Source organism: Drosophila takahashii, chromosome 3L (assembly GCF_030179915.1).
Source record: "Drosophila takahashii strain IR98-3 E-12201 chromosome 3L, DtakHiC1v2, whole genome shotgun sequence".
Lineage (NCBI taxonomy): Eukaryota > Metazoa > Arthropoda > Insecta > Diptera > Drosophilidae > Drosophila > Drosophila takahashii.
In genome coordinates this window covers 22,785,276-22,811,947 of record NC_091680.1, presented here as the reverse complement: position 1 = coordinate 22,811,947, position 26,672 = coordinate 22,785,276, and the positions used below count along the sequence as shown (strand labels likewise).

Below are 26,672 nucleotides of genomic sequence, written 5' to 3'. Positions count from 1 at the left end.
TGGAAATGAAATGGGGATGGCACTTGGGGAAACACCGGTCGCAAAAGTCGGCCTATCGAGCAGTGTGCTTCGATTCGCCTGGATGCCTTTGGAGCGCATTGTTCGTTGACATCGACTCGGGGTTAGTCACCCAACCTTGCCAAATCCTTTCATGTTGTACCCCCAAAACCCCGCCCAGCTGAACATACAATCTGCAACACAAGCACGCACAAAAAGTCAAACATTCTGCACTTCCGCTGATAATTTTCAGGGATGGCAGAGTTTTTTCTGATACTAAGGGGGCTAAATCGAATAGTCCCCCCCTCAATGATTTCCAATCCGATAATGACAGTTTGATATTTCGTGGAGTTGGCTTTCGAACATTTTAATTAGCTATCAATTTTCATTAGCCCAATTGCATTAAGGGCAAATTTTGTGGTTGCCAGCGTCATTAGCATTGGTGCGACAACTTTAATCTGCGAATTACCAAGTTTGGTCCTTGATTCGAAAACTGTTTGGGTCCTTGAATAATAATTCCAAGTGCTGAGCTTGTACATTGCCAGTTCCTCCACTTTTGAGGAGAGGATGTAAAAAGAAATTGAGATAATGGAAGCGAATGTTGCACAAACAGAACACAAAACACATGTATGAAACGTGTAGAATGAACATGACCGCAAAGCCCAGGAATTTACGAGTATGATGATGAGGCGGCTGAAAGGGGCGGCTGAAAGAGGCGGAGGTGGGCGGGATGGGATGACAATGATTGCAGCTTGTGCAATGTGAAGTTATGACCACCACTACCAACAACACTTACAGCCACAAAAGCAACAAGAGTCTGAAAAACCGTCAGCACACATTCCACATCCTTCCTTTTACCAGAAACGTTTGGCAACAAAAAATGTGGCTGCACTCTGAATAAAACAGCACTAGCTTGTAGAAAACCTCATAAAGGTTTTTAATAAATATTCTAATTATTTTCATTGAGGCTTTGGCTGGCTTGTATTCAATAGATAAAAAAAAGTATAGGCTAGACATTTTAAAAAAATATTAATTTTAGAATCTGTCCCACATTTTAGCTAATTTAAATTAAAAAATCAGAATTTTTGTGCGTTAGGCCCAGTATCATTAACCTACCAAAGAACTGTCCAAACCCTCATTTGAAAATCATGTGTGAAACCTAGGCCTTTGGTTCTGTTTTCCATATTTTCTATATTCTTCCCAAACATTTATATGTTTTGACAATTTTATGAACACCATTTTTTACCTTTTGGGTCTCGTTTTTCAAATATAAAGAAAACGGCCCTACATTTCTTTTATGAATGGAAAAAAAAATTTTTTTAGCAATTCCTTAATTAAAGGTTTGCAACCCATTGTTTAGCCATTGTTTAATTAAAGGTCCCTTTTAGTGTTGAGTGCAAACCAAATTGCGATTGAAGGGAGGAGGGGCGATGGGCTACAAGCTGTAAAAACAATTAAAATGGCCACCGATAAAGCGACAAGAGGAGGATGAGTAGTGGAACATATTTACTGGGAGCACTGTCCCTGCACTCACTCTACATCCTTTTTCGCCTGACGCAGCAGCTTACCAGGCTCCGTGGCCGGTTTGTTGATACGACGTATGTGTCGTCTGGATCTGCTGCTGTCTGTGTCAATAGCATAGGGCTTATGTGTCAGGCAGTGGCGATACATCCGACCTCAGGAGCAATGTTTGGCTAGCTTATCAAGAGCTCCCAGGCACACGAATTCTAGAGACAAGACAAGCGATTCGATTTACCAATCGATCTTGATGCGAATTTGCATGAAAAACACTACAATCGAGTATTTCCGATGTTGTATTAAAATTGATAGGACTTACAAATATTTTGTACCATCAATAGATATTTTCAATATAAACTAATTTTGACTTACCTATTTTTTTTTAAATAAGTTATACAGTTTTTCTTTTGATACCCGTTACAAGCCACAAAATTCCTTTATCACAAGCAGACTCCGAAAAGAGTGGAGTATTGCAACAATCCGAAAAATATGCACCATGCTAAACTCGAGCTTGACCTTAAGTCAGTATAGCTCCAATTTCCATTGATGGAGAAATTTTGTGTGTGGTAAACGTTAAGCAGAATGACAAGAATTTCATTCGACTGGCCAAATCTACATTGTCTGCCCCGGGTCCACAGTGAGATAAACGGACGTCGGGCGAAGCAGAAGCGAGAAGTTTATAAAAATAACGGTGGCTCGTATCTGCCAGATACAGATACACACTGCGCACCTTCCCTGGGTCCGCAGCATGGAGGAAAAATCCCACTTCGAGCTTGCAGTTTTCGCAATTTTCGTATGCATTAGACGCAGGGGTTGGAAGCTTGGGTGCCGGAGGAATAAGCTGTGCTAATGTCTGTCAGCGGCAAACCGCACGCAGTCTAGGAAACAGATACAAATTCGGTTAGTCCTGTGTGGGAGGAGTGGTGAAGGTCCAAACAGAATATTTGGCAACATTTTTGCAAGAGTTCTGTGTGTTTTCGGGAGTCGGTTATGAACACTTGCATTGCCCTTGGTGCACTTGGCAGCAGATGCTTCATAACGCAAAAAGCGAAAATTAGATGCGGTGCAATTTGGTTGGATTTCTGGGTTCTTTTTTCTTTCCCAACCCTAATGGCTTGGCCCCTCACCCCCGCGCTATTATTTAAACACATAAGGCCGCTTTGAGCGGCAATTGCCAACGTTATGTAGGTTTATAAATCTAAATTGAAAAACTTTTCATCCGCCAGTCCCTGGAAAGAGTGTTCCCTGTTTATGATTGCGCTTTGTCTTGCGTTCCCCGAACTTCAGCTTAAAACTTTTCCTGCACAGCTTATGTGCAACTCGAATTTCTGGGTCTGAGAGTGAGATTTATGGTAAGAGGGCCAATTCGTACTGAGGTTTAAAAAAATAGCTGGCAGGATCATTTGTATGAAAGCTAAAGGTACCGATTTTTATAACATGTGTGGTAGGCTTCCAAAATAAACCGGGTAATATATAACTATATCATCACAACCTTCTATGGAATTGATTTAATATAGTCGCTAGTTTCGTGATTCATGTTTAAAAACTCATTAAATAAACTTTACAAATTTTATAGTGCGATTTAACAAAGAACTTTTCAAATTCAAATGTTATTTTTCTAAAAATACAAAAACAACCCAACGAATGAATTTATATATAAAGCTCTCTTTAATATTGTTTGTCAATCCCTAATTCTGTTCTATTTAAAACCTCATTGCTGTGGTTTTGCAGCCAACAACCGCAATCCACCTTCGACGACACTCAAACTTGAATAAATAACTTATACAGTGCATATTAAAGGGTAGGATTGGGAAAATACGGCAAATAAATCGACCACACTCCACCTGACAGGTTTTCCATCCTTAAATTAATACCTCGAAATTTAAATGCCTCCATATTTCGCATTCGGAATTGCATTCAAGTGTAAAATAGGGTAAGGATACCCGGTCGTTGCAGTTGTTTCTTGCTGCCGGATCTCGGTACAATGAGGGCGATGTTTTTCAACGGGAAGGAAGCCCATTTGTCCATATGGCGACACTTGAATGTTCTCACTCCGCCCACCCTTCATCCCTCCCTCCCGTCTGGCCGTTAATCAGATTACTTAAGGCCCCGAGCTGGGTGATTTTATGGACATTATCAGCAGGGCAGGGCATGCGTAGGACATTAATGAAATTGGAATGGCTGAAGTTCAGTGCTCTTGACGAGCCGGCGGCGGCCTCTGCTTCATTGAGTCTTACTTCAGTATAAATTCGCCCAAATGTCCCAGGACCGAAGGCCTTTGACGACGAAGCGTCGGGTCTCGCCGGTCAGTCCCGTTTCCACGGTCCAGGCTGAAAGTCCGACTACTTCGAGTGGACTTCGGTATCGCCAGTCGAAAATCAAGGCCACCGGCAGAAAGCTCAGCCCAAGGAGGAGCATCTCCATCGACAAGGAACAAAGGGATGTTCCACAGGATGTCAGGCCGGGCAGTGCAGCACTCAAAAAGGATGGCGAAGAGTCGGAAGAGGACTTAGTCGACCAGGTGAGAGGCGATGCACATCCAGTTGGGCTCGGGCGAATTTCGACTATTGTAATTTGGAGTGGCGTGGCTACTTTAATAAGGAACGCGATTGTTTGGCGACTCCTTCTTATTCAACGAATTCATCTCCTTCTTGGCCGTGGCCGTGCATAATTTGGGTATTACAATTTTATTAATTACACACACGTGTCGTGGGTTACAATGCTGACGTGGCCAAACAAATAATTGGTGTGGGTGGAGCGTTTGTAAGAGGAAAAGGGTTTTTCAGGGTTTTATCCGACAAAAAATATTTCTCGCTATATAATAGCTTAAACCCTTTGGCTCGGCAAATTCTACACGTATTAGTTCCACTTAAATTCCACTAATGTTTAGATTGATTTACCTTAATTAATGTTATTTACATTTATAATTAAAAATAATTTTTTGAATTATCCTTAATAAACTAATGTTTCCCATCTTTCTTCATTTTTTCAGGTGAGTACGACCTGAGTTTTCAACTTACTTCTAAAACTCCATCCCAAGAATACCCTGTGTTCCAAATATGAACAAGGTGAGAAGCATTATAAAGACACTTAAGCTAAACTCCCATAAACAAAATTCACACCAAAACTAATTACCTAAACAGAGATGAGCAACAGCTCAGCGGGCACGGATAAAACACAAGGAAAAGCTCATAAAAGGCAAGGGAGTGGGGTGGCTAATAACATTTTCGTTTAAATTTATATTACACCCCAAGATGTGCGAAATTGGGTGTAAAGCTTACTAACTGACTGACTTTAAATCTGCTGGATTAACCTCATTAGTCTGTCAAAAAATTATTCAGTAAAACCATTTATGGGCAATTTATGGAACAGTCGAACTGTTAAGAAATACATGTTTGAGGATTTTTTTTTCACGTACGGCTTTAATTTAAGTTCTTGATTACTTTTTTTAACAAAACGTAAAAAACTATTTTAGTGCAGTTAATTTTAGAGTGTTTCTCATTTAATATTCCTAAAAATGGCTTGCGTTTGGTTTAGAAGCATTTTTTGTTGGTTTTAATTTTAGTGACTGTTTCACGCGAATGATTTTCCGCCCCTTTGTTAGGCTGTTTTTCTTGAACCTTGGTGTAAAATAGAAGTGTTTTAAACTATCTTTACAATATTCCCAAAAACTGTTTGCCCATATTAACAGGTATTATCCGGAAAAATTATCCAAGAGTATGCAAATTGCTTAGAAAAGTTCAGGATCTTCTTATTTATTATTGGGGTAAAACCATATAGAAATATGATCAATCAAGCTCTTGGCTTGTCGTCACGACCTTTTATTTATTTTATTTCGAGAAATTGTCTTAAAGTTCCATGTCGTTAATCCTTGACTTCAACTTCTTTTAAACGTTAAAAACGGTTTTTTACTGATCAACAAACATATAAGTCCTAAATGTTTTTTTTTTTTGATGATTTTAATGATTAACATATTACCATGGCAAAAACTAAAGTCACTAAATAGGCTTTAATCAGATGGTTCACATGTTGTGAACATCGCGAATCCTTCTCTCTGAATTCACTTTTCCCACGAATTTCTCCTTTGCTTTCATCAATGGAGCGCTAATGAGGCATGCGAATGAATGAATGAAAGGACACTATTCTGGGGATAAAATATATAAAATCCACCTGATATTGGTAAACGCGCTCAGCAGCTCTATAAGCACTGATGAAAAGTTGCTTCGTTAGCTGATATCTTCCTCCCTGAGTTTAGTCCCTCAACTTTCAGACTTTTAGACCTTCGGACCCTCTCCTCCACAGATTGCTACAATCGAACGAACATCAATATTGATTTCAGTTCAGCCGGGCGAGCCTTTTGTTTAACTACGCCCTTTTCGGTGCTTGGCTTTAAATCAACACTTTTCCCAAGTCGATGGGTTTCCCCTTCCCATCCTGCAGTGCCCGGAATCGCTCTCCTTTCTGGCATATTACTTTTTGCGGCTTTTCCGCCGAGCTCGCCTAATGGAGGACTTGTGGACTCCTTGGAACGGGTAGGATGCTAGAACGGCACTTAACGGCTTTCGTTGCCTTGGATGAATGGCCTGGCTGAGACGTGGGAACGAACTTTATAGAGTTGCAAACTTGTTCCAGATGATGTAAGTGGCCTGAAATTACGGCTTACAGGGGGCAGTCCCTCTTGTGCAACTGGGTGCATTGTGGGGCCGCCGTATCTCCTATCTCCTGGTGGATGTCTCCAATGGGAGAAAAATTGATTTTTCAACTTTGTTCCTTCCTGCGATTCGTTGACCTGGATTTTGCATTTGCTGCTTGGCCCTCGTCCTATCAGATTTCACTCATTAAGCAAAGTGATTATCCGTTGAATTTATCCTGGATTAATTTAATTACGAATGAATGCCCCCACTTAATTTCCTCTCTAAAGCTAGAAACTGAAATGATAAATAAATAATTATACAGAGTATGCGGACCGCCTAAACGAATGCAAATCATTATTTGTTTTAACGCTCTACTCCGTTTGCACTTTATAATTTGCGGATTATTTCGCCCAACCAATTATGCGAACTCTGGCTGACAAAATGGCCATAAATTTAATATATGTGGACTCCTGCAATTAAGTTTGAGTTAATTTGGATTTTTCTGGCGCGGATTATTTATTGACCATCGGACACGTTTTGTGCATTAAACATGCCCGCTCGCGGCGTTTGAAGCAATTAAAAGTAAATAATGTGGAACTGTGGTCGCTGAATGCGCAAATAATTATTATTTAATAAGAGATACGGTTTAACTATTTCCAATCAAAGCCGGAAATAAGTTAAAATATACGTGGGTAATCCTTAGTTAGAAATTAGCCTTTACACAGGCTCCGATTGCAACAATGTGCCATCTTCCTATTTTATTTCGCCCATGCTGGTAGTTTTTTGCATTGGGTAAACATAATCATTCTCATTTCAATGCTGTAAATACAATTAAAACTTGCGGCGAGGGTATAATTGTTTCTACCTTTTTCCGCTGTTGATTTTGCTAATTGAAAAATGAAATTAAATGGGCCAACAGGGAGCAGAGTCTGCAAAAGGGAACACAATTGATTGCAAGGAAGGAAGTGCAAACATTTGCGAGAATTCGCTTTGATAAACTAAACAAATTAGTTGCTGGCTAATGGCGACAAACGTTCGATCAACGTGCTTTGAGTAATAAGATTAGGATTACTTTTAGGGGTTCTGGAAATCTTCAGATCAATATGTGAAATGCATTTAATTTTCATAATAAATATGATTGATCAGTAAAGATAGAAGACAATTTGGGAAAATTTAGATTTCTTTATTAGGGGTTCAAAAAAATATAGTTTTATTCTTACCTTGAAATATTGTTAATTTTGGTGTGTTTAATTTCCTTTAAAATTACTCATACGACACGTCTGCCTTTGGAATGAAAATAAGGGAGAGCGAAAACCAAACTAAACTTGTTTTATGTCAAAATATGTCTTTAGGTATGTCCTAAAGGGCACGGTATATGGGTCTGTATAGGTCCTTTATAATTTCATTTTATATAGACCTCCCTAATGCCTATATTTGCGAAAGATTAGATACGATTTCATAAAATTTTATTATTTTGAGTATGTGTTATCCCGGTGAAGTGAAATGCATAATTTTTTGTGTTGATAACGGAGGAAATTCTTTCATAGGAACTGCATTTGCATTTAGAGGATAAAGCTACCCTAACAAAACAGTAACCTCTAGTCGATAGTCAAATCACCGGAACTTAATTTCCTTTTTGTAATTTCCTTTTTAACTGCATTCCTACATCATGTGGGTACACTTAGTTTTTTGTAGGAGCACTCGATAAGACTACTTCTCCTGTTTTAGACCTAAATTAGCAAAAAGGCAAAAACTGAAGCAGGAAAGACGAAGCTTAATTCGTTGGGAAGGGAAAAAAGGGCTTTCCGTCGGTGGGAGTGTCCAGTCCGTTGAGTGTTATGGGAAAAGTGGCCTTTGAGTGTGCATGAATTTTCATTTTCATACCCGCACACAAAAGGGATGTCCATTCCGCATCCCAGATAATTGCATGTAAGAACGGATGCAGGACAAAGGGGCCATATATTGCCAGTCAATTATATGTAAATTATCAGCGCCTGCCACGCATAAATTTCACTTGCGAGAGCTGTTGAAAGGCGAACGGGAATTTGCAATTTAATTGTTATTCAAGAGCGCGAATCGCCTCGTATTTACACAATTTACATTTTTCATTTTCAGTATTTATTATTAAGCATTTTCAACATTTTTCGGTTGCATTAAATGAAGTTTGCGCTTTCACAATCTCGTGTTTATTGCGAGGAAGGGGCGTAAACTTTATGTACCTACTGTGCACGGTTGCAACGGAGTTATCGTTTAGCCGAGCATATTTTAAAACAAAAAGTTTTCGCAAACTTTTTTTACTACCTTCCATTGTCTGTTGGTGAACTTGAAAATATATTTTAATTAATTAGATACAAACTACATCTGGTTGCACAATTGTGAATTGGGGAGTTAACTTAACTTCATTACGGCGCACGTTTTAGGGGAACTATAATTTCTGTACCCCCTGCTTTTGACAGCTTAATGTTGATCATCGCGCAGGGCGACAATAAGTTCTAGCTATTCCTGCGGCGCAGATGTGCCAGCCAGATGTCACCAAGAAGTGTCACACATTCTAAACTAGAACTTACCTCTTCCTCTAAAAGGGGAAATAAACTTGAAAGCACCACTCCCAGGAAACTTCAAACCAATGAAGCTTGCAACAGACAGCACCGAGCACACGAGAAATGCGAGATTGTAACTATTTCTCCGTTCGCGTCTCCACTTTTTCACTCGTCTTGGCTTTGTTTTCAGCGCTGTGATACTGAAATGACAATTTGCATATTTCCCCTCCCCAGAGGCACAGTCTAGTGAAGGCAAAACGAACAGAAGGGCGTGGTCGACTTGCAATGGCAGCAGTTTCCAATCATAGTTATCAACTTTTTAAGTGGTCGCGCAGTAACACACACCCAGAAAAATGATGGACAACATTTTAGGTCATGCATAGCCTAAAACATTTTAAATGGACTAAAAGTTCCTTTTTAGGTCATGTACTGCCTAAAAATTTAAATTTTTGGTATATTTGCCCTACTATTTAGGTCCCGTATAGCCTAATATTTTAGGTCATCATGGGCCTTAAAATTAATGCATTTTACCTAAATAAATTTGCACGGAACTCTGATACCGTTCTAGCGACGCTATAATTCCCAACCAGTTATAGCGCGGCTTGCATGGTAACCCACTTCGATCGTTGAATAAAACAGCGATTTCACTGCTGAACAGTGAAGCCTCTTCGCTCTTTTTTGTGTGTTGGAATAATGACGACTTCTTGAAGACTAAGCCGACATTGACCTCGAGTTAGCTATAAATTTCTCTGTATTTACTTTATAATATGAAACATTTTTCAGTACAAATTTTTAGGCCAAAGAAAGCCTGAAATTTTGGATAGGGGTTTTCTCATATTTTAAGGCAGCCAATTGCCTAAAATCTAGGCCAAAAATTACACCATTTTAGGCCATTAATGGCCTAACATTTTAGGTCATACAATCCTAAATTTTAGGCCATTCAAGGACTTAGCTCCAGTTTTAGGCCAATTTTACCTAAATTCTAGGCCATTTTTTGACATTTTAGGTCATTTTTTTTTCTGGGTGCAGGTCGGGAATCTGATCGATAAATAAAAAACAGAACTGAGGACAATTAAATTTTGTAGGAACCGAAATAGTTTCCATCTTAAAGCTAACGGGGAAAAATATAACTTCACCTAAAAAGAACTTTATAGGAAACGATGATTGGCGGCATCTCAATTTGATATGCTTGAAATGTAAGCAACATCAAATGTGCATATCGATTTGATCCCGGCGTGTTTTTTTTCTGTGTAAAATGGAATGATACAGGAATACAAGAACTGCTTCTTAAAGCGCTCTTGTTTATGTTATTAAAAGGGGATGTTATTGAAGGTGGGTATCCTGTGGGTGGGCTGGGGTCCTCCGCCCATTTGTATGCGACCCCTGGCCTTGTCGTCTGTGCATTTCGAGAATGCGACTCCGGGACAAGATGCGACCTCCCTTCTCCCACCCAACTCATCCTGCTCGTCTGCGTTTTTTATCTCGTTGCGGCTCTCGAGTGTCAAAGTGGAGCGTTCTCCCTAAGCTGGCATCCTGCTGCAGGCGTTGCAAACTATTATAATGGTGTCCTGCCACCCCATCCTCCTCCTCCTCCTCCGACAAAGAAGCTTCTGCAGGAGTTTGCTTGCTTTGTTATTTCTTTCTCCGCGCACACATATTCGAGCGAGGAAAACAACGCGTGAAGCAAATATTTGAGTCATTCAAGATTTATTCTTTTCTATTACGTTTAAACGAATCCCCATCCGCATCAGTTAGGATGCTCAGCTGGAAGATATGCAAATGCCCAGATCGAGTTCAATCTCTGGCTGTCTATCACAACGTACTTTAACCATACACTGAAAAAAATAAAATAGTACAAATAAATATTTGCATATTGAATGAAAAGAATCCTATAACATATTTAAATTAATTTTAATATTATTTAATTTCATAATTTAATTGGAAAATATTTAAATAAAGATTATAAATTAAAAATACAATGATAGTAATATTTCCTTAAATACACAGGTACACAGCCAAAAATTTCCACGAACCATTTCAAGTTTTCCATGATATTTGGGTGCTCCTGAGTAAAAGTCCCATACAAAATTATTTTCCATCACCTACAGGTTCCGCGGTATAGCTAAGAATACAAAAAACCGATGTTTGCCGACATTTTGAATTACGTGGCCTATATAATTGGACCAACCTTTATTATTTTCGGTAGGACCTACTCTCAATACATCAAGGCATTCCTAAAAAATAGTCCCCATTGTGAACCATTGCCCATGTCTTTGGAATTCGACGCCAAAGTTGAAAATCCCAAAATTGTAGAGATTTTTCTGATGGAAAAACAATTCTGAGGATTAAATCTTGAATGGAAGTAATTTTAACTATTTATTGTATCTATTGTTCATTGTATGCTTTAATTTCGGTTTAAAGCGATTTCATGAGAATATTTTTTATTGGATTTATTATACTAATAAAACCGTTTTTTTTATTTTATTATCTACTCCTAAATGTTGTCAAATTTTAAAAAAGTCAAGGCATCCTACAGAATGGGAGTAAACATTTACATTTCTCTGTGTATGTTCAGTGAACGTATTTTAGTTTCTTAGTTCTAGAGGTTGCCATGACTTATTCAAAATTTGACAACATTTAGGAGTAGATAATGAAATAAAAAAATCGGTTTTATTAGTATAAGAAATCCAATAAAATGTTCTCATGAAAACGCTTTAAACCGAAATTAAAGCATACAATGAACAATAGATACAATGAATAGTTAAAATTACTTCCATTCAAGATTTAATCCTCAGAATTGTTTTTCCATTAGAAAAATCTCTACAATTTTGGGATTTTCAACTTTGGCGTCGAATTCCAAAGACATGGGCAATGGTTCACAATGGGGACTATTTTTTAGGAATGCCTTGATGTATTGAGAGTAGGTCCTACCGAAAATAATAAAGGTTGGTCCAATTATATAGGCCACGTAATTCAAAATGTCGGCCAACATCGGTTTTTTGTATTCTTAGCTATACCGCGGAACCTGTAGGTGATGGAAAATAATTTTGTATGGGACTTTTACTCAGGAGCACCCAAATATCATGGAAAACTTGAAATGGTTCGTGGAAATTTCACAAAGTTTAATTTTGTGTTCCTGTGATATTTAACGTCATTAAAGCAATTGATTTCATATCAAAATCATAGTTTCAGAATTTTAAATTTACTATAATTGTAAAATTTAATTTTTTACATATTTAAAAGTAATAAAACCAGCAATAGGTGAATACATTTTTTATCAGTGTATTGATGCAAGTGCCTAAGTGCTTGGCCAGAATTCAGGCGAACTCGGTTATAACCTAAAGGGGAGGCTTCTCTGAGAATTAACTAAGAGAAAGGGTTTCCTAAGCTCACTGTGCAACATAAAGGTGCAAGGTGCCTCCCCTTTCGATTCGTTCACCTTCTTCCGCTTTTAATAGGATTTCTGTTTCGGGGCCAAAAGTGACAGCCTGCATATTTTTTAAGGGTTCCATTAAGGAGCTTCCATGCTCGCTCCGAAAAAGCAGCCAGTATGGGGGGATGGCTGGGAAATTGGCAAGCGACGTTACCCAGATTGGATTGCAAATCAAATTCGCCGCATTTGTTTGGCTTGGCTCGGCTCGCGAGATTGAGATTGATTCGAGACCGGAACTGCTACCCCAAGGGGTCCTAGTTAAAGCTTAAGGGCTGCTTGGCTGGCTTTAACCTCTTGCCGTTGGACTGCACTTAATGATGCACAAAATGTTGGGTCGCCACCAAAGGACCTACGACACATAAACAATGTGCCCGGACGAAGCCATTAGGCTAAGCAGCTTACAAGCCATAAACTATGCTGGTAAGATGGCTGTGGGGAGTCGCACTCCCCGGGTCACTACACAGAAAAAAAATTGGCAGAAAATTAGATTAATATGTGCATGCTAAATTAATATTTTTTAAAGATCAAGTTAATCATATCATTTTGATATAAATTAAGATCACTGAAATACTAAATGTTGTATTTAAAAAAAATTATAATTTTTATAAAATGGTAAAATATTAAGTTGATATGTTGAAATCATAAATTTGACATTAATCATATCGGCTTTTTTTTAATATTAAATAAGATAGAAACGACCCTATTTCATATCGAATTTATTGATATTAAATAAGGTAGAACTGTCCCTATTTTCATATCAAATTATTTTTCTGTGTATGTGCATTAAGGGGCTCTCAACTCGGGCCAACTTTTAATGGCCGGCACCGAGTCACTTGCATTTGCCATAAATTCGCGAGTGAAATCGATTCAATACGATGCATTACTTGAAGTCATTAAACGAAACTCAAGTTCCCAAGTTCCACGGAATTCTCATATCTCAGCTGGCATCACAATTTATGGCACTTGGCATTTGCATAGTCATCGCTTCACATCTTTAACGAGACTATTTGCTCATCATTAGCGCCTCTGTTGGCACCGCCTGTTCGAATATTGAAAGCCGAATAAAATTTCAGAGTCCTCGAAATCTCGATCATCTTTTCCCCAGGAATCGCTTCCTCCTTTGCCGCCACTTAGCTCGTCATTTTTGAGCATTCCGCATTTTTCCGTTCCTGCACATCCGGCGAGCTCGTTAGAAAACTCCTCCTCCTCTGCGGGAGTTGGTTTTTCCATGACACATTTGCTATGCAAACTAACCAGTGACCCAAGCCCTCGAGCCGGGAGGCCAAGAGTAATGGGTGCACTTGCTACCCATTTTTTACGCCCGGGGAGCCCTGCTTCTGACCGTTAAGTAACGCACAGTTTCGGGCCACAGCTTCATGTTACGTGGCTCGGAAACGCCCTCCACTTCATCTAACGCTTTTCCTCCTCGTCGTCGTTGTCTGGCCAGCTGAGCTATTGCATTGCGTTGATAAATGCGTCTCGTCTAGCGGTCAGTTTTTCAGTCAATTTTAAAGAATTTTACTGGGAAATATATTGAATCACTGAAGCTATTTCTTTGGCTGTCGTCCTGGCGTTTAAAGCCCTAGCAGCAATTTATTGCTTATCTGAAAGACCTGAGCCATCTTTACACACGATTCCAATGATATAAGGAAATTCTTAGGAGAGCTTCATTTATAAATACCTTTTTAATGACGTTCATTGTAGTAAAAAAACTTCTCAGCAAAATGCCTTCATAAATTGGTTTTTCTAAACATAGTGTCATAGTTTAAGCTTTATTGTTTAGTTTTATAGAATTTTTAATTATTTCCTATAATGTTCTGAGTTAAAGTCGATGCATTATATCATATATACTCCTTTCAGGAGTGTCTATAAACCAAACAGGGTCAACGGAATTTAAGGCCGGTGCCCTGACCAACTGCACCCAACTGAAAATTGAATGGGGCTGCTAAACTACTTAGCTGGCCAAAAGCTTGCCTCGTTGGCCATCTGTCGTTCAAGTGTCAACGGAAGTGTGATTTCCGGAATGGACATAGCCTTTCGGTAGCCCCCACACATGCAAAAATTGTTGGTAAAATCGTCCAGGTTATAGATTTTTCTGTTCACCAACAAGGACACGTTTCGGTTTTGCAAAAAAAACCGATAGAAAATTCGTGAACTAATTTAATCATTTTAAAGAAATACCGTTTTTCCCAGTTGATTAAAATATTGAAAATACTCTGTAATGAACACATAAAACATCGCAATACATTATGTAATAATTAACTTTATACAAAACATTAAATACTCCAAAGACAAAGTTAAATTAAAAACCAATGTTTACAGAAAACTTAACTTTGTACCACAGTAAAGTTAGGACTAGTTATCAGTATTATGTTTATGTTTAATTTAAAATATGTGTGCACCTAGTGAGGTAGTATGTGAATACTGATATAAATTATCCTGGGACCTTAATTGCTCTAACTTTCACTTGTGAGTCCGAACATTATACAAAAATAGGAGAAATACAAAAAATGATTTTTCCGTGTAGAGAAAAACCAACCTCCCGGTCAATCTCAAGCCCATGTAGTGGGGAAAATAAACAATTCCAATTTGAGGGCGCTTGATTGCAATTACTGAACTAGAAAATGCATGACAATTGCCGATAGACGACGAACGTTGACAGAACCCAGAAAACAGGGATGAGAGGAGGTGGAATAGGGCCAGATTATTGGTGAATGTGGGTGGCAGCTTAAAGACCCAATTGGTTTTGTGGTAAGCGTAGCCATGCGGACATGATCAGCAAATAAAATTCTAGCTGCTTCTTTTCAAAACAGTATTTCACGGATTTCGTATGCGAAAAGGTTTACTAAACCGTGAAATATGCCATATAGTTCGACGTAACAAAGACACAAGGATCGAATCAAGTAGTCAAGGAACTCAGTAGGTAATCAAAATGCGGGAATCTTGAAAGCTGGTATCGATTAGGTTTCACGAATTTAGCTAGTTAGGTGTATATATAAGCGGCTTATGCAAACTTTCCATTATACAATGCAAGGTGCTCGCCCGTTGCCAGGTAATTGATGCCGGAAATTGTTGCAAGCATCCTCCGTGCCAGAAACTTCTCCCTAAATAAACCCAAACCCCAACCGTCATAACCCCTGGCCCCCGTGTGTTTGAGTCCGCAAGTAAGCGACGTAAATTAATAGAGAACTCGAGTGAATGCCAACTGCCCCAGAAACCGCAGTGTGTACCCAAGAGGCTTCTTGTGGCCGCCTTTGTTGTCGGCTGTCAAGGCGCCATCATTAGTCAACGTTGCTTTCCGCCAAAGGAAGGTGAAAGGACCCCGGCGGGCTTCCATCTAAGAACACGATTAACAAGAGCGGAAGCTAACTTCGGCCAACCGAAATTTATATACCCTTTTTACCTCGTTAAGAGGTGTTGTTGTTTCATTTTAATGTAATACAAAAATGAAACAATTTGTAAAACACATAAAATTGCATGAGTTCATTCAAAACAAGAGAGAACGCTATAGTCTGGTTCGTGTCCCGACTATCTAATACCTAATACCGTCACTCGGCTAAAGGGAGTGCGAGGGAGACGGATCTAAGCTTTTTTTGATTGCGCATAACTTTATAATTAATGATCCGATTTAAAAAATGTCTTCTGCACTTTGATAGGTAAAAATATACAAAACAAAATTCCATTTATACTTCTCGGAAATCTTTAAAGGTATGGGCGCTAGACACATTTTAAAATCGTTAGTGGGCGATTGTGGGCGTTAGAGGGGGCGTGGCACTCGGCTAAAATAAACTTGCGCTGCGTAAGAAGCCCAAGAATATGTGTGGGAAGTCTCAGCCTTCTAGCTTTTGTAGTTTCCGAGATCTCAGCGTTCATACGGACAGTCGCTTCCTTCTTCCTGTTACATACTTTTGCACGAATACAATATACCCTTTTACTCTACGAGTAACGGGTATAAATATTTTACTTAACGTCAACAATATTAATTATGAAAAAATCTAATTGTATATTAAAATCAAAGTTTAAAATCGATCTATTCCTACTTAGGAAACTACATATTAAGTAGTCAGATAGGTAACTTCTTACCGTTATAAAAGGGTTGGTTTCGAAGGAAGTTATTAGATCTAAAAGCATTTCGTTTTAAACAGTGGGATCTAAATTATCTTACGGCTACCACGATTTCACTAATAGATTATAAAATCGTCTTTCGGTTGTGTAATTAAAATGTATTGTTTTTTAAACTAACTAACAAATAGATTCCGTTATTAAAATAAAGTTGGGTAGTCTTCCATATTTATAGAATCACCTAATTTTCCTCGTTTACAACTTATGCAATCCGGAACAAGTCACGCGGAGCGGAGGTCTCTCGAAATTTGCGGTGCAATTGTTTATAGTCGTTAGTGCGGTGGCAGGTTCCCAAACATTGTAAAGGGTGCTAATGGGGAAGCGATCAGGAAATATCACACGCTGCCGCCTCGAACATTTGCATATGAAAATTGGGAGGGCAGCGGCGACACAATGAACAGGCTTTCCCAAAAATAGCGATTGCTGCAGATAGCGGCTCCATGTAATTGAGTAATTAGCAGTGGCGAAACAATTGTAAGCGAAACCGCCAATAAGCGCATATCATCCGATGGTCTGTGGGATCCCATCGGCACTATCATATTTCAGATAAGTGGACTAAAGATGTGCGCGTGTCGAACATTTAACGTCTTTTTAAATATCCGAGTTTTTAATATCTGAACAAATTGTATCTTAAAACTTCAAAACGTTCTACGAATCGCAGTTTGTATATTGATCAGTATTTTTACATGTCATCTACATTGCACAATTATTTTACATGTTTTTTACGGGTATTATCATGATCTGTAGATAACAGCTGTAAAATGTGAGAGTAAAAAGTATTGTCAAAATTAACATCTAAATTAAGTTAAGTTAGTTTCCTAGTAGGTTCTTTAGACAGGCAAATTGCGTTTAAATTTTTGTGCTCATTTGTTTCAAATCAGACACGCTCCCAACTCCAATTTGAACTTGACCTACACAATCACAATAACAGAGCGTAAACTGCAGTCTAATTAGAATCGCTCTCACGCAGCTTTGCGCCACAACAGCACCGTCCGTGCTGTTAGTAGTGCCCTCTCGCTCTCGCTGCCGCGCTCTCTCAGTTACACGTCGCCGATCGCATTCATCAGTTTTGCTCTCTATTCAATAGAAATGTTAGAAAATCACTGAAATCCAACATTTGATAGCGCCAATTTGGCGGAAAAGGGAACCAGATTAAGTTGTTTTCGGGAGGGTTAACTGACAATAGCTAATTGGTGCGGAAACCGTGAAACGGCGGTCACCACGTCGCCGATCACATTAGTCAGTTTTGTGCGCGTGTCTGCGGGTCTGCCGACTAAAATATTAAAACAAACAATATCGAAACAAATAAGTGAAACACAGCAATACTTTTTAGTGAATCAAAACAGTCCGTGTTCCATGTGACACAATTAATTAACCTTCCCCCGCCCCCCTGCCCACTGTCGCGTGAGTTGAAAGCGAACGAAGCTGTTAGTGTCTGCGTCTCTCTCCCACTCTCTCGGGAATTGTTTGTGCCGCTGCTGTTATTGTTGTTGTTGTTGTTGTTGTGCCGTGATTGTCGCCTGTTTTTCACTTTATCTGCCGCCTTCTTTCACCTGTCCACCTCTCTATTGTCGTTGTCGAAGCTCCCACCCATCAACTCACTCCCACCCCACCCACCTGCCGCTTGGCAATTCAATCAATTCATTTTCCTAACAACCTCCCCGATAACTGCTTGTTCAGTCGTGTTCCGAACTTCCGACTCAGCGATCAGAAAGCTGAAAGCAACTCCGTGCGATCCCAGATCTCGGGTTCCGGTGAAAGTGTCCAGTGCGAAAGCCTCGAATCTTAGTCGTTGTAAATAGAGCCAAATACACAAAAGAAGCCTAATTTCTTGGCCACGTTTTCGATTCCCCAACAAGCCGCAGAAACTAGCCCACAATTCTCCAGAATTCTTCGTCAGTCGGCGACTCACATACCAAGCGTCTGCTCCCCGCTTCCACTTAAAGAATTCAGCCGTCCTACTGTGGACACTGGTTAATGTGAAAAATTATAAAAAATAAATAAAATTTGTTCCAAATTATCCATATTTAAACTGTCAATTTTCCTGTGTAATTGTGATTTTTAAGTTTATTTTATAAAAATTTTAAAATAACTTAAAATTTCAAAAATTAATCACACACCTATTAACGTTTAAATCGTCTTTCTTTTTTTAACAATAACAAATAAATTGTGTATGCATTTAATTTTAATACGACTATTTTAAACTTTTCGTTTATACGATTAGGTGACACTAAAATATAAATTTTTTTTATGCTTTTAAAAGTGCAGTCCTTTTACTATTCAAAAAAATTAAATTTTTTCAAATTAATAAAAAGCAACTCATTTGAATTTATAATGTAGAATACATTTGTGCTGACTCATACAAAAAGCCCTTGTGTGTCCAAGCAAATTAATAAGAAATAAGAAAGAACAGAGCGTTTCTGCTAACCAATGTCCACTGTACAATTATAAGTCGCCTTGGGGCTGAATTCCCCGTATAACCCAAGACTCGTACCTATGTATATACTTATGTATACACATCTGTATGTATGTTCGGCTGTTTTGACGTCTTTCGTCTTCAAAATTCTTCTCCAAAAACCAAACAAAGCCCCATCGAGAGCTGTCAATGACCCACGTAGACTGACGCGTTTTTCGCCCTAATATTTCTCCTTATCAGATTCGCTCGATAGCTTTTCTACTGCCTTCGAGAGTGTTGCAAACAGTGATAACTGCCATATTCCTGACAATGAAAACTCCGACCGGGTGACGCGGAACTGGGCGATCTATTCTATTCAGCGGTAACCCCGGTACCACTCGCCTCGTAAGCTCCATTGCCGATCTAAGCGCACGTACCATGTGCGGAGAGATACTCGTATTTGTGGCAGGCAAACTTTAGTATTCATGCTCGCATCTCGTTCGTGACCGAACAGATAAAACCAGGCCCAGAATCGATTGGCGTGCATCCGCGGAAGTGCAGTGGCGAGAGGGTCGGAAGGTATCCCATACTCACTCTCGCGCTAATGATAAGAATTCGTCCCATCGTCGTCGTTTTTTCTGTTCCACCAAAATGATAGTCATCAATGCCTCTGACGTAAGTGGCCCCCACTAACTTATATGTATACTTATGCCCATTCACATATGTATGTTTGGGATTGGGTCGATGGTTATATGGTTGTGGTACTTGTTTTTAAGTAAATGTATGGCTGTCCGCAGAAAAGTCTGCCCAATCTTACGACTTCCTCTCCTTCCAGAAGCCCTGAAAGATGCTCAGAACTAGGCGCGCCATTAGTATTTTCATAGAGGAGCAGGTATTATATATATTATATCAGATGTAACTTCGCCATTAGGATGGGAAATTCCAAAAGTTGAAGTTCTGGTTAAGTCTTTGCATTTATAATCGAAGGCGGCTTGTTGGAATTTACAGCCCAAGACTTGGTTGCAAATTAACTGACCCTGGCTTATGTAATCTCTAGTAATACCCCGTCTACCAGGTGAAGTCTATCCGGTTTACCGGGAAGGGACTGCCTGGTACTGAGCGATTAACTCGTTTGGAGATATGAATAGAGTGTGGGAGAATTGTTACAGCAGTTGTTTTGGGGAGGTACTAGTTTCCTATCATTCCCCACCGGATTTTTGGGGGCACCAAACTCTCGATCATCAAAACTCGTACTCAAATATGCCAATCACGTTTCGCAACTATTTTTTTTAGAACGTTTGCGCCAAAGCCACCGCTTTCAAGTGCACAATTCCATTTTACAAAGCACTATTTATTTGCCTTTCAAAAAGCAACAACTGTGAGCCAGTTTTTTGCGCTCAGCATTTGAGTACACAAACCCAAAAAGAGAATATTGCCGCCTTAGGGGTGGTGAGGGGTTGTGAGAGGAAGGGCCGTCAAACAGACGGACCAGCAAAGTTTAATGTCGTCCAATAAAAGAACAAGAAATGTCTGCCCACCTAGAGCCCCTCACGTGTGAAATGGAACTAGCTATTGGATAGTTTATAAGTAAGATTTTCTACCAGCGAATCGCAATTTTTTGTCCCATGATAGTATTCAAATTTAGGCAGCCTCCCCTTTTTATTGACTCTGTCTCGACCTAGTGGAATGAATCGGATGATTTGTGAAAATGTGCTAATGTACTCTATCAGCCCTCCTTTTCAGTTGGTTCCATTTCACCAAATACTAATTGAAGTACGCAAACAAAAAAACAGAAAAAATTAAAATTGATGTGTGCATTATATTTCCCGCATGAGCCACAATGGCAGTTTTTTGTTTAAATGATGCATGAAGCTTTGCGAAACTAACTAAAACCAACTTCCCCGCCCATCCTCATCATACATTTGCATTGCATTATCTAAGAGTCGAGCAATTTGAATGTTGTGTGCACGAGTAGCAATGCTGTGGAATGTAAAGCTAAAATTTCTAATTAAAATGCGTACCACGCGGTTTATATTACGAATACTCAAAGTTAGAAGATGGATAATTCCCTTTGGGCCCTGAACTTATTGGCATTTTTTAGGAATAAGCTTAATACCTGTAACGTGTGGAGCAACTGCTATATGGTTTATTTAAAAATTAATTTATTACGACTATTTTTAAAATAATATTTTTCTTATTGAAATGTTATATTTAATTTGGTTTTTAATAGCCTATGACTTTTCTTATTATCATTTATTGAATTTAATTTAAAGTTTGTCAAATTATAATCAAATCTAATTTTTTTTTTAGAATATAGTAACGAATGAATTAATTGTAATAAGCTATAGTTACTTATATTATATTTTTCAACTTAGACAGCAAAATATCGCTATCTAAGCTTAAATATGTTACAGAACATTTTTATTCCTACAATATGGGTAAGCAAAATCTTGCACCGCAAAACAATTAAGAAAAATTGCTACTTGGAGGGACTTCTACCAATTTTTCAAAATTAATTTAAACCAAAATAATTGATTACCTTAATATTAGTTCAATTGTAAAATAACTTAAAAAAAATTGACAAGGATTTATTAGTTGGTAAACTACCTTATGAAAATCATCAGCTGTTTTTAAATACTTAATTAGAATAACAGATAAATGGGAGTAATAGCATTTAATTCGACTGAAGATGAATTCTGTTTTCAAGAACATTAATGTCTTTTACTAATTGAGGAAGTCAGTTTCTCACTTCTTCAGAGGGATGGAACCCGTTTCATGTCCTCTTACATAGTTTTGCACAAGTACAATGTACCCTTTTCACTCTGAAAGTAGATAACTAACACAGGGAACAACCCTTTTGGAGGTGGTTGGGCGGTCTCAACGGGAAGTCTGCCAACTGTGGTGGGACTCTAAGAATAATGACAAACTTGTTGACAACTGCAAATTAGCCAGGGTTCTGGGGGATAATGGTTGTTCTTGGCCATTGAATTTGTTGTCGGGGACTAAGTGAAAATGGGAACAAGAATTGCAGAGATTGGCTGCTCAAAAATGGTGGTCAAAAGTTTAGTAAGTTGTTGAAACTAAAACAGCTTGGCACTTTGGGACTTTCTTGCATGCGCACTATATTACTGATTACTACAAGTTATTAAAATGAAGTTCCTAACCCTCCGTTTTCTCCCTCCCCAGACGGGTCTAACCCTCACACCCGAGATGTTGTTATCCACCTCGGAATCATCGACCCACAGCGCCTCCGAGGTCGCCGGACGACTGCAGGTGGACGTGCGGACCGGCTTGAAATGGACGGAGGCCAAGTACCGTGCCAAGATAATCGGACACAATGAGCTGCTGCTCGTCGCCGAGGAGCCCACCTGGAAGAAGTACATTGAGCAGTTCCGCAACCCGCTCATCCTACTACTCTTGGGCTCGGCCCTGGTGTCCGTGATCATGAAGCAGTTCGACGACGCCGTCAGCATAACCATCGCCATCCTGATCGTGGTCACGGTGGCCTTTATCCAGGAGTACCGCTCCGAGAAGAGTCTGGAGGAGCTGAAGAAGTTGGTGCCGCCGGAGTGCCATTGCCTGCGCGAAGGTCGCTTGGATACCTTCTTGGCACGCGAATTGGTTCCCGGCGACATTGTTCACCTCAATGTGGGCGATCGAGTTCCGGCGGACGTGCGACTTTTCGAGGCCGTGGACCTTTCCATCGATGAGAGCAGCTTCACCGGCGAAACAGAGCCGGCTCGCAAGATTACCGACGTCCTGCTGAACAACACGAACGTGAAGGATCACAGCAACATGAAGAACATTGCGTTCATGGGCACTTTGGTGCGCTGTGGCAACGGCAAGGGCATTGTGGTCAGCACCGGGGAGCGCAGCGAGTTCGGCGAGGTCTTCAAGATGATGCAGGCCGAGGAGGCACCAAAGACGCCGCTGCAGAAATCGATGGACATCCTGGGCGCCCAGTTGAGCTTCTACTCTTTCCTGATCATCGGCGTCATCATGCTGCTCGGATGGCTGCAGGGCAAACCGCTCTCCGAGATGTTCAACATCAGCGTTTCGCTGGCAGTGGCGGCTATTCCCGAGGGTCTGCCCATTGTGGTGACTGTAACCTTGGCCCTTGGCGTCATGCGAATGGCCAAGCGGAATTCGATTGTGAAAAAGCTACCCACTGTGGAGACTCTCGGTTGCGTGAATGTCATCTGCTCCGACAAGACGGGCACTTTGACCAAGAACGAGATGACAGCCACTATTATCATCACCTCTGATGGCTACATGGCGGATGTGACCGGCGCTGGATACAATGACCAAGGGGAGATTCACATTCGGCACTGCAACAACGTGGAGATGGCCAAGACAAATATTACCAACCTCCTGGAAATCGGAGCGGTCTGTAACAATGCTTACATCCAGAATGGCACGCTGCTCGGCCAACCCACCGAAGGAGCCCTCGTGGCGGTGGCCATGAAGAACGGCATGTACGCCACGGCCGAGAACTATGTTCGCATCCAGGAGTATCCCTTCAGTTCGGAACAGAAAATGATGGCTGTCAAGTGCATCCACAAGTACAACAACAACAAGGAGGAGATTTTCTTCGCCAAGGGGGCGCTGGAAACCCTCCTGCCGCAGTGCACCAAGTACCAGTTCGGCACCCAGACGGTGCCGCTGACCAAGCAGAACGAGGCCGAGTTCCTAGCCGAGGCGTACGAGATCGGACGCAAGGGCCTCCGAGTGCTGGCGTTGGCCAAGGGAAGGTCCATGCAGGATCTGGTCTACTGCGGCCTGGTCGGCATTACCGACCCACCGAGGCCCCTCGTCCGGGAGTCCATCGAGATGCTGATGCAGAGCGGCGTGCGGGTCAAGATGGTGACCGGAGATGCCCAGGAAACGGCCTTGGCCATTGGTGAGTAATTGGGGGATTTCTTGGTGGTATGTATAGTATAAAGTATATAGTATACATAGTATGCACGAGTAAGTAAAAATATACTCGATTACTACTCGGCGATGCCGATTCCAACTGTCAAATCTGGCATCGTGGCATCGTAGAATCGTAGGCATCGTCATCGTTTTACTCATATCTGACTCGTGTTTTTTATTAAACAAAATCAACTAAAATTCTTGTCAGAACAAGAGGAACTAATATAGACCAAGATATCACAATTGTAACCTAAGACCATAGATTAACTCTTTAACAATATGAAACCGCGAATTCTTTAGAACAAGAGGGTTTCTTTTTTTCTGTTTTAACGACATACACGAAATCTTGACCAAATGAGACCGCGAATTCTTTGGAAGAAGAATAACCATTAAAGGATTATATCCATAAGTCGTATGGGTTTGTTGTTTTTAACTATGATTTTTCTATACACGAACTCTAACAAAATTTACCCGCCAATTCTTTAAAAGAAGAGAAAATTTCATTAAAATGTATTTTGAAGTGTCAAAATTGAAATTTGTTGGCAATGCTACGATGCAACTCGTACGATTCTACGATGCCGAGTATGTATACTCAAAGATTTTCAAAACTTAATTCTGAATCAGTTTCGCTTCCCTGGCAATCGGAAAAGGTCCCTTTTATGACGACTTGCTTGAGTCAAAACCCAATTATAAAGTCTTTAAGCAGCATCTTTGTCGGGCCATTCTATCCACAAATTGTTGGCCCTAACAACTACTGCTAAGCCAACCGAAACTATGTAAATAAATTTGTCCAGGCCGCATAATTAAAAGTGGCAAGACCACGCCCCTTGACAAGCCACAATTTATGGCTAAGAAGAAGAAACGAGTCGAGTATTCCACAGCGGACGCATGAACTCTGAACTCCCCACATCGACGAGGACATGTGAGCGAGTGAAGGGTTCTGCTCAAGGGATTGCAGCTCCGTACAATGGAGCGAGTGCCAAACCGGCCTCATAGTAGGCAAACAGAATTAATTAACCATGGACAAGTGGCCAGAGTTTCAAGTTTTTCAACTCAAGAAGTTCTTCTTGTGGGCAACTCCTTTTAGGACTGCATGTGAGTTGAGTTCTGAAGTTTTTCACTCAAAGCTGGAGTTAAAGTTACATGAAATCGTTGCTAGGGTCGTATAAAGAGTTCCCTGACTTCAATATTCAACTCGTCGGGTTTAGGGAATCTAAAAAAAAATGCACTTGCTAAACGAGAAGCGGACAAATACAAAGATACATAGCTCACCAAATTGGAAAAGATAGCGCGCGCACAAAGCACAAAAGAGTCGGTGGAAAGGTGAGAAGGGAAGCCAATCTCAGGTAGCCGGCTCCTTTGGGGTTCCACGGTGGAACAGCAGCCCCACATCAAATATCCTGAAAAGCAGAAAAAAAACGTAGGAAAATAACAGAAGAGAGCATCGACATCGTTGTCAGCAGTCAGAGATAATTAACTGAGGCCCTCAGCTCTCCGCATCCCCAATATATTTATCGCAGACCCAGAATCTCGTCTACATCATGCTCATCATTTGCGCATCTGCGGCGGACAGGCATCCATCATCTGCATGTAGAACTGACTACTGAGTACTTCGCAGAAAACCAGCTCAATATACTTCGCCTCATCTCCGAAATTTGATTTTAAATATTTCAATTTCGGCTTGCCTTTTCACATAGATAAAAGTTTAATCAACATCCCCTATTTGGTCATTTCTATGCATTTGTTCCTTGCCATTTCTGTCTGCAATCCGCTTTTAAGCTATCTAATTGGTCGGCTTACCGTAAAATTCCACTTACGTCTGAAACCCCAAATGCTTTGTCTATTAACTTGCTTTTTTAAGCTGAGTAGCTTGGAGCCAATTGTATCGGCTAATCCTGAAATTTTCCATTTTTTTTAAAGGAGAGTGGAATGATAGAATTATCTACAGTATTTGTATTTTATTTAAAGTGCCAATTAGTTTCAATTTTTCGAGGCGGACTATTGGTTTACAAATTTTGTACAAGTAATGGAATTCAAGCAGTGCAATCAGTGGCTTTGCTGCATGCATATCTCTTATAGTCGAGGTTCTCTCTTGCTTTTGTACTGAAAACTTTGGAATTTATTTCAATGTTTTTATTTTTATACTACGAATTTTGGTAGTATTTCAAGGTTATCATACGTAAATATGCTCGTCTTAATCACTACATATTTTTTTACCCAGCGAGTCGCACTTCCAATTAGCAAAGTGCACTTCGGAATGCACTCTGGAATCGGCAGGATAATCCTGCATGTGCAGATCCCTTCCAGAAGTAATTATTGACGAGAGTCGGGGGAAACAAAAGAAGAGGGAAGTCAGCAGCCAGTCGAATGAAATCGTCACGTATAGCACCTTGCTTAACAACCTAAAGAAGCATCATCCAGCTTCCAAGGCCGGTACTTTGGACTACAAATGCAAATGGCATTCGCAGAGAAAACTTTCTTTACGCGTTCGTGACCATGCGATGCTTTCAATTACCAAATGAAAGATTGCACTATTTCCTCGACGGTGTTTTTATAGAGTTTGTTCTCGGCTTTGTTCTTTAGAACATTGTGGACCCTTTCTCTATGATTTTGCATGTTTATTTCAATATGGAGCCCTTCACACTCCGATTCCCTGCGTGAGTTTGGTCTGGATGGCTTGGCTTTCAAAGTGCCTGCTCAAGTGGTAAACAAAATGCTTGTTGCACAGTTTTGGGCGCTTTACGTTTTCATAAACTTTGCAGCGACAAAATGCAACTTTTGCCTTCGGGTGCACACAAGATTATGCCTAATCCGCTTTCGGCTTGCGGTGGTGCTGCGCTTTGTGACAATTTTATAAGCTTCTATATATTTTTCGTTTCTTTCCCTTTGGCTCAGCTCGACTTTTTCTGCATCAAATGCGATGACAAGGACATGTTCCGTTTAGCGAACCAAAAACAAAGTTTCCGTGGTATGTTATTTTTCCTGCCGCAACGTAATTTTTTACAAGTTACTCGTGGGGAAAAAGAGTGCATTGTATTAGGGGTAAAGTAGAATAGTACGTATTTACGGCTTAAGTGTCGATTGAAAATCGTATAGCTACTTGAACCAAACGATATAAG

The 26,672-nt window shown here is 40.1% G+C and overlaps 1 protein-coding gene across 6 annotated transcripts in view; it reads left to right on the top strand.

Annotated features, from left to right (window-relative positions):
- SPoCk (secretory pathway calcium atpase) overlaps positions 1 to 26,672 on the top strand; it is a 43,270-nt gene that overhangs the window by 9,105 nt on the left and 7,493 nt on the right. For 3 of the 6 annotated variants that reach the window (XR_011418460.1, XR_011418459.1, XM_017142430.3), the window contains exon 2: positions 21,826 to 23,539. Coding sequence is in view for 1 of the 6 variants with exons in the window: in XM_017142430.3 (XP_016997919.2) it covers positions 21,826 to 23,539 (1,714 nt within the window). In the remaining 5 variants the exon portion in view is untranslated. Of the gene's footprint in view, positions 1 to 3,746; positions 4,037 to 17,488; positions 17,649 to 17,926; positions 18,039 to 18,900; positions 19,315 to 21,825; positions 23,540 to 26,672 lie in introns of those variants that run through there. The other 3 variants (XR_011418462.1, XR_011418461.1, XR_011418463.1) reach the window with 3 other exon arrangements.